The sequence below is a fragment of the Octodon degus genome, unplaced genomic scaffold (assembly GCF_000260255.1).
Source record: "Octodon degus isolate 3935 unplaced genomic scaffold, OctDeg1.0 scaffold00009, whole genome shotgun sequence".
NCBI lineage: Eukaryota > Metazoa > Chordata > Mammalia > Rodentia > Octodontidae > Octodon > Octodon degus.
In genome coordinates, this window is record NW_004524585.1 from 10002324 (window position 1) to 10014561 (window position 12238).

The window sequence follows — 12238 nt, forward strand, 5'->3', positions numbered from 1 at the left end:
AAAATTTTAAAAAAATAGTTTAAAAAAAAAGAACAAAATGCAGGTCTTAGCACAATAAAATACCACTTTATACTTACTAGAATGGCTATAACCTAAAAGATGAATAGCAATAATTGTTGGCAGCTGGGAAGATAGCTCAGTGGCTTAAGCACCTGCCTAGCAAGCTCAAGGTCCCAATTTTGATCCCTGGTACCATAATAATTGTTGGCAAAGATGTAGAGAAACTGGAACTCTTAATATGTTGCTGGTGGAAAGGTAAAACAGTAAAATAATTGAAAAGGTCTGCAAAATGTTAAACAGAGCTATCATATGAACCAGCAATTCTATTTCTAGATACCAATCTAGCAGAAATTAAAACACAAGTGGACACAACAGCTTGCATATAGTTTCATAGCAGCCACTGCAATCATAGTGGAAACAGCCTACATGTCTAGCAACTAATGAGTGGATAAGCAAAGGTGGTACTGCCTCACAATGGAATATTATTTGCCAATAAAGAAGGTATGCTAATACATGATACAGTCAATATAGGCAAACACAAAACATGCTAAGTGGAAGAAGCAAGTCACATGAAGACACACATTGAGTGAGTCCACTGACATGAAATATACAGAAGACAACGTCTATAGAGACAGAACATAGACTGAGAGGTGGCTACTGGTGGGGGGTGTGTGCTCACATGTGTGGTGCAGATTGAGGACAGTAGGGGGTAGCTTTATAGGGTGATTAAATTTTTCTAAAATTGACTGCAACAAGGTTGCACAACTCTATGAATAAATTTGGTATTTGTTACCAAAACTTCACTATTGAAGGGGCTATACATTCACTTACCAAATCTTTACTGAGTGGCTAACTATGATTCAAAATTTACATACACTGAACATTTATCATACGGCAAGCACCTTTCCAAGCATAGCGTCTGTCCTCATCTAAACCTTGCCAGACAGTCACTATTATGATCCCAGTTTTACTGATCAGGAAACAATGGCATACTAGACAGTGATTAAGGGGTGGGGCCGAGACGTGGACTTTCCTAACTTGGCTTTAGCATTTAATAAATAAAACAATTTGACTGAATTCACTTTAGATAGGTGAACTGTATAGCATGTGAATAACATCTACTGAAAGACTTTACAGATACGAAATCTAAAATCACCTCCAAACTCTAAAATATAGTGGATGTTAACAAATGTCAAGTTATTTCTCCCAGAAGCTCTGTATTCCTAGCACTAAAAAGCAGATACTGTACAGCAATTCCTATTACAATTCTAAATTCTAAGTACACATCCTTTAACTTAGCTACTCTATTAGGAGTTGGGGTGTTTTGCTTTGTCGTGCAACAAGATCTCACTATGCTGCCCAAGCTGAGCTTGCACTGCTGGGCTCAAGCAATTCTGCCACCTCAGCCTCCCAGGCTGGAGGGGCCAGAAGCACACATCACCCACCACGCCTGACGGGGCCCACCTCCCAGCAACACATGCAGGAGGCACAGAGATAAGCCCGTGCGGGTTTACTGCTGCATTATTTAGTAACAAAAATACTAGAAAACACTACTCATCAAAAGGGTATGTTAAATAATACTAGTGCGTTCATACAATATATTACCTTGCAAATTTTGAAAGCAAACAAGCCAGATTAAATAAGTAAAAGCTCATCTAAAGAGTGCATGGACATACTGTAAGAATTCAATACAAATGAACATTTGCTGAATGGTACTGATTATGTGTGCTGATAAGGAAAGCTATCTAAGGCACCTTTGCTAAAGTAAGATAGCACATGGTTGGTATGAGTTCCCATCTACATGTGTGTGAAATGTACAAGAACAGTTCAGTAACTATGTGTATATGTGTACACATAACTACATATGTGCACATGTATACATGTATTTATATTTTCTGCATGGTTAACTGCGGAAACTACTTAAAGATAAAAAAGCAGTAAGAAAAAGCAGGTTTGTAGCAATTTGTTATTGGTGAATGTGTACTTTAATTACTGAATCAAGTAAACAAACCCAAAAGACCCACATACAGAACCAGAAAAGTCCAAAGGTCTGGAGCCATTCTGAGTGAGGTAAGAAATCCTATGAATGTCACCAAGTTTTGATACCACTGCTTTTACAGCATGGTACAGTGAGTAATTGGGAGTCCAGAGTTAGTCTTGGGACAGCAAGAACAGTTCAGTAATTATAACCAGCACACTCTTTAAAAATCAATGAAGTTTTCTAAATGACATTTTGGAAAGGTTTCCATTCAAAATTAGCAAAAATTTGAAAGAAAACAGATCAGTTATTTGAACAATGAACTGCTGGGAGACGCTCAATTCACTGATCTATAGGCAAATGAGATGCTACCAAAAATACAAGTGTGAAAAGCGCTTGAGAGGGCGAGTCAAGTAAGGGAGGCATTCAGAGGTGATTCTAAGAACATCAGAGAAAGGCTCTGCACAGTGGGGCTGTAAGCGATGCCCGAGAAGGAAGACAGGCAGCAGCCAGGGAGATAGTGTGGCACTGAAAGCAGGCTCTATTTCTGCGAGAAACAGAAGCTACTGTTACCTTTGGCAGCAAAAGAAAGGAACAAAATTTTAAAAGGTGAAAGACTAGAACAAATAAGGATATGAAGAGCAGATGAAGACAAGATTCCTAAAAAACTAATACTGTACAAAGGATCAATTTTATTTTGGACAGATATATCAACCTAAAACAATCAACTTAAATAGTTTTTATTTTCTGATTATAAAGCAATTAGTATGTTCACTGAAGAAAAAAAGAAAATCTAGTACCTATAATTTTTTTTAGTTAACATTTCAGGGTTTTTTTTTCCCCAATTAGAGTTCTGAGGAATTGACCCCAGGAAACACAGAGCTATATCCCCAGCCAGCCATTCATTCATTCATTCATTCATTCATTCATTCATTCATTCATTCGTTCGTTCAGTCATTTATGAGACAAGGTCTCCATGTGTCACCCAAGTGTTACGGCTGTGTCTAGGTGTCCCCCCCAAAGCCTCATGCAGTCATGGGGTGGCTTCTAGAGTTTGTGATTGACTCATGCTCGAATGCTGGGATTACGGGTGTGACACGCAGTGCTACAACTGCGGAGAGCTGGAATGCAATATAAGCGAGAAAGGCTTGCTTGCCGCTGCCACCGCTGCCGCTGCCGCTGCCACTACTGCTACTCCACCGCTCCTACTGCTGCTCCTCCCTTTTTGCTCTTGCTATTTTGCTGGTATTTACTGCCATAAACTGCTGCCTTCTTCCAAGTGCCACTCCACCTTGGAGCCCACTGACTATGGACTGAAACCTCCACTGGCTGCAATCTAAGTAAACCTTTCCTTCCTTAATTTTGGGTGTTGGGTTTTTTGTCCCAGCATTGAGAGAAAAGTGACCAAAATGCCAGGCTAGGCTCAAATTAATGATGCTATTGCCTCCTGAGTAGCTAGAATTATAGGTGTGGTCACTGGGTCCATCCAGTTTTTAAAAATGCATTTCAGGCAATACCAAGAACCTTTAAAAACCAAATTTGGTTTATACGCATACATATATTAAGAGTGAAAGTATACAGTTTTATGTCCTGCTTTTTTAAACTTAACATTATACTGACAATGCCTTACTCAGTAAAACTCATGATCCAAACGTGATAACAGGTGGAGCCTCTTTACCTGATGCACGTACTCATCCATACTTGAAGGCATATCGAAGTTCACGACCAGCATGACGCTGACCAAGTCCAGGCCCCGCCCCAGGACGCCTGTGCTCACCACAACTTCATAGTCTCCTTCTAGCAATCCCTGTCCAAAGAAGCAACAGGATTAAATCAGAATTTACTTTATATGGCTTACTTTATATGGTCTTATCGAATTGTGACATCTTTTCTTTTTTCAAATACTCTAACATTACTATTATTTTCAAAAAAGTCTTGTTACTCATGCAAAAATGTATGTAGTTTTAATTCTACCTCCCCCCAAGCTATTTATTTCTATTAATTTCCTCAGGAAAATCTTTTCCAAAGATGAATTACTTCTGTTTCAGACCAAACTGATCTGATTTCAGAAATGATAAATTCTGAACTAGTAATACAGTTAGTATCTAATCCCCAAAGAACAGGCGTATTGCTCCCCAAACACAGATAATTAGCGTCATGGTTATTGGTTGCCTGAAATTTTCATTCTTAAAAAGAGGTCTGCTTTCAAAACACATTATCCCTTGCAAATTAGGCAAGACAGATTTACAGGGAAAAGAACGCTGAGCGTCACACCTTCAGTATGTCTTTCCTTTCTACTTGTGACTTCTCTGAGTGTATTGCTGTGCTTTTTAGACCTGTGATTTTCTGCACTGCCTCACTCAGCAGATCTGCTCCCAGCTTGCAGTCCACAAACACTAGCACCGGGGGTTTAAAGAGCTTCTTATCCTAAAAAGCCAAAAACATTATTTAAAATTATTGCTATAATTACAATGAGAAGTTTTCTGAAAGCACTAATAAAAATTAGTTAAGGAAAGGCTTATACATATTTTAAGGAAGAAAAAAGGCATGTTGTGCTAAAAACACACGTCCTTAAAAATGTATACAAACAGAAGCTGGTTGATGCCTTCCACATTTCTGTACCATTAAATTGCAAATATGCGCTACAGATTTTGAGTACAATTAATACAGTTCTAAATACTGCTGAGTGAATAAAAACCATGGTTAGCTCAATACTGTATTTGTAAGTACACTGTATTACCCACTTAAGACATTTTTGTTTAAATCAGTCACAGTAAAAAATTTATCAAGGACAAACACCTAAGAAATATCTTAACCTCATCTTATGTAAAGGAAAGTACTGAAAATTTTTGAAAGTAAAAAATTCTTAAGGAACAATCATAATAATTAAATGTCTTTGTATACAAAGCCAAATAAAAACCAACCCTGCACCTATACAGCATGCCTTTACAAATAAAAATATATTTGATCCTCACAGAATTCTGACCTAGGTGAAGCAATTAATTATTAAATAAATTCATCAATGTAAGTCAAATTCTCAAAAAGCTGCCACTAGAAACAATTCTCTTAAAGCTGTGGAAAATGCAAACAGTCTACAAAACATGGTTCACTGCTTTGTCACTCACATTTAAGATTTCAAATAACTTTTTCTTTTTGGCTGGGTCTTCCACCCACAGGATAATCTGACGCACACTGGGACATGGTAGGTTCTTTTCTCCAGTGATGATTCTCACAGGGTTATGCAGAAGCTGGCTTGCTAGTTGCTCTATGCTAGCTGGAATTGTGGCAGAAGCCAAAACGGTCTGGCAATCATTAGGAATGTTTTCCAAAATGTCAAGTACTTGCTGTTGAAAGCCCATTTTTAGCATGGTATCAGCCTAAAGTAAAAGTATTTTAGTGTTAGTCTTGCTTGACATTAAACCTAGGGTCACCCAACACAAAATACATATAATTAAGAACATAAAAAGCTAAAAACACTTATATAGGAAAAAAAAAATCACAAACAATGTCAGAAGACAAACAATCCACAGGATTCTTTCGTGTGTGTGTGTGTGTGTGTGTGTGTGTGTGTGTGAGAGAGAGAGAGAGAGACAGAGAGACAGAGAGAGAGAGACAGAGAGAGAGAGAGAGAGAGAGAGAGAGAGAGACAGAGAGACAGAGAGACAGAGAGACAGAGAGAGAGAGATACTGGGGACTGAACAAAAGGCCTTTACACTGAATTCTGTCCCCAGTGCATTTTAATTTTTTTGAGAGAGAGTCTTGCAAGTCAGCCCAGGCTGAACTTGAACTTTTGATTCTCTTGCCTTCACCTCAAAAGAAGCTGGATTAGAGGGATGTGGGGAAAACATGTGACACAACTATGAACTGTTTACAATGACATGCAGATGGCTGTTATGGCATTCTTTTTTTTTTTTTAATTTTTTATTTATTTGAGAGAGAGAGAGAGAGAGAGAGAGAGAGAGAGAGAGAGAGAGAGGTGTGTGTGGCCAGCTCAGCCCACCAGGGGGCGGGGCTGGCTGGCACGTGGTGCTGGGGGATTGAACCGCGGTCCCTGATGCTTTGCTAAGCTTGTTCTAAGTAGGTGCTTTAGACCACTGAGCCATCTCTCCAGCCCTGTTATGGCATTCTTGTGAAAAAAATCATACACATCCTAAAAATCCATCAATAAGAGACTTTACAGCAAATTATGTTAAATCTCTAATACAACATTATGCTGTCATGAAAAATGATAAGAAAGCCCTTTATTAGACAATAGATTAAATTAATAAGATTAAAAAAGCAAAATACAGAATACAATACACTATGTTACAAAATATTTAATGTGTATATACTCCAGAAATGGGTTTTTGGAGGGATTTCACTGTTTTTTGCAGTTTGATTTACTTAAACTATCACTATGTAGTATATTTATAATAAAAGATTATTTTATATTAAAAATGCAATGTTAGGGGCTGGTATGGTCTTAATATTTATATAACCCAAATATTCAAATGTGAAAATTTTACTCCCAATCTAACAGTATTATGAGGCAGGGTCTTTCAGATGATCAGGTCAAAGGGCTCCCCCCGCCCATGCAGATGGGATTAGTGCCATCTTCCAGTCCTCATCAGACGTGAAGCACGCTGGTACGGCACCTTCATGTGCACTGTACAGCCTCCAAGGCTATCAGAAATAAATTTCCGTTGCATATTTTTGTTATAAAAGATAGGCTAGACAGGGGCTTTTGCATCTAAATGCTCTTCTATGTCACTTTTGTAACATATTAAATGTGTTACTAAGCAAACAGAAAAAACTTAAATTAATGCTGCCTTTAAAAAGTTAAGGCTGGGCTGGAGAGATGGCTCAGTGGTCTAAAGCACCTACTTAGAACAAGTTCAGCGAAGCACAGGGACCGCGGTTCAATCCCCCAGCACCACATGCCAGCCAGCCCGCCCCCTGGTGGGCTGAGCTGGCCACACACACCTCTCTCTCTCTCTCTCTCTCTCTCTCTCTCTCTAATAAATAAATAAATTAATTAATTAATTAAAAAAAAAGTTAAGGCTAACTTGATGTTCAAGTACACCTTGGGTATCTACAGTCTGGAAGCAATAGGTTATTTATTTTAAGTTAGTGACTAGAATATAAGTGCCCACTAATGTACTATAATTTAAACTTTAAATGTTTATGTTAATATTATCAATTCTATGAAATTTTAAAAATCTGAAAAAACTATGACAGTATAAGTTTGGTCCTGGCTCCACATCTCACCGTAAGCAAGTTAATTACTGCTAAGCCTTAGATTTTCTTTAATGAGAATGAGACAAAGACTAAACAACCTTTATCTAAAATGCTTAAGCCCAGAAGTGTTTTTAATTGCTGATTTTTTTTTCACATTTTAGAACATCTGTATACACATGAAACACCCTGGGGATGGGACCCAAGTCTAAACACAGAATTCATTTGTTTCATATATACCTAGCCTGAAGGTAAATTTATACAATATTTTTAATAATCTGTGCATGAAACAAAGTTTCAGGGTATGGCATTTTCCTCTAGTGTCATACTGGCATTCAGAAAGTTTTGAATTCTGGAGCATTTGGGACTTTAGGTTTTTGGGTTAAGGATACTCAACCTGTAATAACCACCTCATAGCGCTGTTACGGGGATTAAGGAGATACAGTAGGAAGTACAGAAGATGCTTAGGACAGTACCTGCAATGTAAGTCTCAGCCTACGTTTCCAACAACTGTGGGCCACGAAGAACACATATGCTTGTGCACACATGTGCCCAGAAGGCCTTGCGGACATCCCTCACTTTTCTCCACAATCCCACAAAGTCCTACAGGTCTCTGCTGATGGCCTTGCATCTCCTGTCTTAGGGAATACATCGAGGCCTTTAGAAATGAGTGCCTTTGGCTTCTCTTCTGCACACACTCTAAAAAGAGGCCAGACCTGCTGCCAGCTCCCCACCTCCACACCACTCCCTCCACCCATTCGCACCCCTCCGGAGGCCCTCCTCAGAAGAGCTCTCTTTCAGGGAGAAATCACCCTCAAGGCTCAATGCAAAGACAGTCTTTAACTCTCTTTAATAAATACCTTAAACAACAGAATATGGTCACTGTGGAAGATTTGATAGATACAAAAGAACTAAACTCAAACTTGCCGTTTTATCCCACAATCCAGACAGGACCACAACCTCCTTCCACTCAGTCTCTAAGTATGTCTAGAAATGCCTCTCCCCACCCTCACACTGCCAACTTGGCTCAGATCCTGCCCACATCCTGGGAACCAGTCTTCTTCCTTCCAGGCTACTCACATCCACGACACCAGTCTGATTATAACACATTCCTGCTTAAATCCTTCCAGGGTTCCCAATGTGTACAGATTACAGTCTGAACTCTTTAGGCCTCTTACAAACTATGCACTGGAAAAAAGATCTGAAAAGAAATATACTAACTATGGTTATTTTAAGGTTCTGGGAACATGAATCCTTCTCTCTCATTTTTTAGCTTTTCTTTAATGTTCACAAATTACAAATACAATACAGAATTAAAAAAATTCAAAACATAGGAGCAATGAATAGCATTATAATAAAAACCATGAGAAAATAGGATAGCATAAAAAATACCAGAATAGAAAACCCACATGCAGCAAGGATTATTGTTGTTTCATGGAAGTTTTGTTTCATTTATATTACACAAAGACAATACTTATATACTGAGTGCCCAATAAATTGAATTTTCTGAAAGTTGTTATGAATCAGACCTTGGGAGAACTCTTACTCTTTCTATATCTTTGTTCCTACTTCTTAATCTATTTCCTATCTTGGAGCATGTCAGATTAAAGTGTAAGGAATATGTCTTAAAATTCTTATAAATAAAAGTACTACATATATATGATTGAGACTCAGGTGTGGTGACACATTCCTGTAATCCTAGCACTCGGGGTGACTGAGGCAGGGAATCAAAAGTTCAAGCCCAACTTGGACAACTCAGTGAGATTCTGTCTCAAAAGTAAAATATGGGGCTGGTGAGATGGCTCAGTGGTCTAAAGCACCTACTTAGCAAAGCATCAGGGACCACGGTTCAATCCCCCAGCACCACATGCCAGCCAGCCGCGCCCCCCGGTGGACTGAGCTGGCCACACACACACACACACACACACACACTAAAAAAAAAAGTAAAATATATGCTGGGCTTGGGATGTAGCTTAGTATAAAGGCCCTGGATTCAATCCCCAGTATGCCAAAAACCCTGTGTATGTGTGTATTCAAACATCAAAACTTCTTACAACTAAAATAAATCTACTCAGAACATGCAACGGCAGGATGTAAGCATAAAGATACAAAAAAGAGGTAAACGATCAGTGTGCCCTAATTATAATACAAACTTTGCAAAAGTTCTGGAACTATTTTTAGCATCGACTATATTTCTCATTATTCATGACTTCCTTAATGTCTGAAAATTTGACTTCCACCTCTGTTACCAAAACTTCACTACTGAAGGGACTAAACATTCACTTATCAAATCTTTAGTGAATGGCCATGACTGAAAATTTACATTCACTAAACATTTTTTATACAGCAAACACCTTTCCAAGCATAATGTCTGTCCTCATCTAAACCTTGCCAGGCAGTCACTATTACAATCCCAGTTTTACTGATCAGGAAACAGAGGCATACTACACAGTAATTAAGGGGTGGGGCCGAGACGTGGACTTCCGTAACTTGGCTTTAGCATCTGCATTATAAACATGAGGCTGAAGTGCTGCGTGATATTTGAAGCCAGGCATGATGGTGCATGTCTGAAATCCTAAAGCTCTGGAGACTGAGGCAGGAGATCTGCTGCAGTTCAAGGCCAGCATGGACTATTTAGTAAGTTCAAGGACAGCCTGAATTACAGAGCGAGACTCTGTCTCAAATAGCCAAAAAAAAGGAAAAGAAAGACTTTATATTCAAATCACGTACACGTGGTCTAATGTATGGTCTAACATAAAGAGATGTTAATCAAAACTTACAACTTCCATATACTTAAAATACATATTTAAATTACAGCTTGTAATTATTACCACCTCCTTCAAATATTTCTGTCATCATTCTTCTCTTCTCTCAAGGGCTACTCTATTTCCAGACTCCATCATTTCCTGTTCAGTCTCTAAGGTGAACCCTCTCTATTTGCTGGGAAGCCCATAAGCTTCAGAGTGGCCCCTTCCCCATCCGTCCTCTCTTCCTAAAGAAGATCAATACACTCCCTCCATGGCTCTGAGTGCCAGCTAAACACCAAAGACTCCCAAAACCTTATCTCTGATCAGAATGCCTCTCTGAGCTCAAGTGGCAGGAACCAACTGCCACCATAATACCTCCACTTGGATCTAACAGGAATCTCAAACTCTGCATGCTCAAAACAAAATTTTGCATTTCCTCCCTGCCAAACCTTCTCCTACTCCAGTACACATCCCATGAAATGGCATCATTGGAAGTCCCTACTCATCTCTTCACCATCTACTTCAAATCCATTACAATTCTCTTGACACCACTACCACATCCCAAGGTGGGTTCTCTGCAACCTACTCTGGAGAGGACACTCCCATTCCTGTCATTCATGGCCCCTTCTCCTCAGGCTATCAAAGGGATTCTTTTAAAGTTCAATTCGGGTATTACTACTGCCCTGCTTAAACCCTCTAGTGGTTTCCTATCACACTCAGAATGAAATCCAGCATCTACCCACAGCACTAAGTTGTACACATTTCCACTTTGCAAAGCACCGGCTGGCTGGCATGTGGTGCTGGGGGATTGAACCGTGGTCCCTGTGCTTTGTACACATTTCCACTTTTTTATGGCCCAGGTTGAATTCCTGTCCCCGACCCATTCTCCCCTCGTCTGGACTGCTGGTTCCTCTATGTCATAGTCTCTTTCTTCTTTTAATTTCTCTTGTACCAAGCAGCAGAACAACCTTCCTAAACCACCACTTTCAACATGCTGCACCCCAACTCAATAATTTAGAAAGCCTCATCGTCTCCCACATCAAATCACAACTCCGTCTCCCTTTCAAGACCCTCTATAATTTGACCCCACCCAAGCTAACCAATTCTGCTTCCTCTTATTGCTCAGGAGAATTCTTCAAGCTGACTGGTCTCTTTTCTGTTCCCACCTCATCTGCACTACACACTTGGGATTTCTGACCCTGCTTATATTAGACTTTTCATTTGGAATATCTAATACATCCCCTATTTTCTAAATCTTTTTCTCTTTTTTATGGCCCAGGTTGAATTCCATTATCTCTAAGAAGCCATTTTTACATGGTACCAATACAGTTACTCTCATTTTTCTCTTTTTTTTGTCATGAACAAGTGGCGTATCACATACAATCTTATTACTGTATTAATAGCTTTTATCAGCAGATGACAGAATACGGTATTCAGTAAAATTTCCAACTTTTACTTGCTTTTGTAAATAAGTTTTGGTGAAATCCAGTCACACCCAGTTGTCTTTATACAAATTATAGTTGTATAAATTAGTAGCAACAGAGACCATAATAGCCCCACATCCTATATTTACTCTTTGGTACTTTACAGAGACTACTTACCAAACCTAGCCTACATCATCTATTTGAGTACTTTTGTGTCTCAGTACATGGGAAAATGTTCCTGCCTTTACATGAAGTGTATGTGCCTTTTCTCTCTGACAAGATTGTAGTCCTTTATAGGTCTGAACAATATCCAAAACTTCTCTGCAATTCCATCGACTTCTCCAGAACTGGTCAACCTATACCTAAATCGCACTTCTGTACTGACTTCAGTTCTAGTACCTATGCAACACGGTCAGCTCACTTCCCCTCCAGACCACACAGAAACCAATTTCCTTAACTAGTGGCCCTCAGCAAATGCTTGCCAAATGGAGACTTCTTTTAAACCTTACCAGTAAGCATGGCACTGATGTGCCCTACTGCTGGCTGAAGAAAATGAAAAGACTGTGAGGGTTTGTGAGGCTGAATAGAACTTAAATTCCACACAAGAATCATTTCTTTTGGCTTTTTCCTGGGTGGGGTTTGTGAAGTCGTGGCCTGTTAGCAGGAAGCGGAGCAGTAGCCCAGACGCTGGAGAGGAACCCAATCCGAGCCCCCCCTTGGTCCCCGGAGTTCCAGCCTTGCGTACTGTGTTCTCAGGTCTGCCCGACAGTTTCCATCCAAACTTCGCCAACTCGTTTCCTTTGCTGCCACCATGCCCAAGACGATCAATGTGCGGGTAACCACCATGGATGCAGAGCTGGAGTTTGCTATCCAGC

The 12238-nt window shown here is 39.6% G+C and overlaps 1 protein-coding gene across 4 annotated transcripts in view; it reads right to left on the minus strand.

Annotated features, from left to right (window-relative positions):
* The window catches only part of Ddx59 (DEAD-box helicase 59), a 29755-nt gene that overhangs the window by 1892 nt on the left and 15625 nt on the right, over positions 1 to 12238 (minus strand). For 3 of the 4 annotated variants that reach the window (XM_004625320.3, XM_023708710.1, XM_023708716.1), the window contains exons 5-7: positions 5104 to 5355; positions 4253 to 4405; positions 3657 to 3785 (exon numbers count right to left, since the gene is read on the minus strand). In XM_004625320.3, coding sequence (XP_004625377.1) covers positions 3657 to 3785; positions 4253 to 4405; positions 5104 to 5355 — 534 coding nt within the window. The remainder of the gene's footprint in view (positions 1 to 3656; positions 3786 to 4252; positions 4406 to 5103; positions 5356 to 12238) is intronic. The other variant, XM_023708718.1, reaches the window with a different exon arrangement.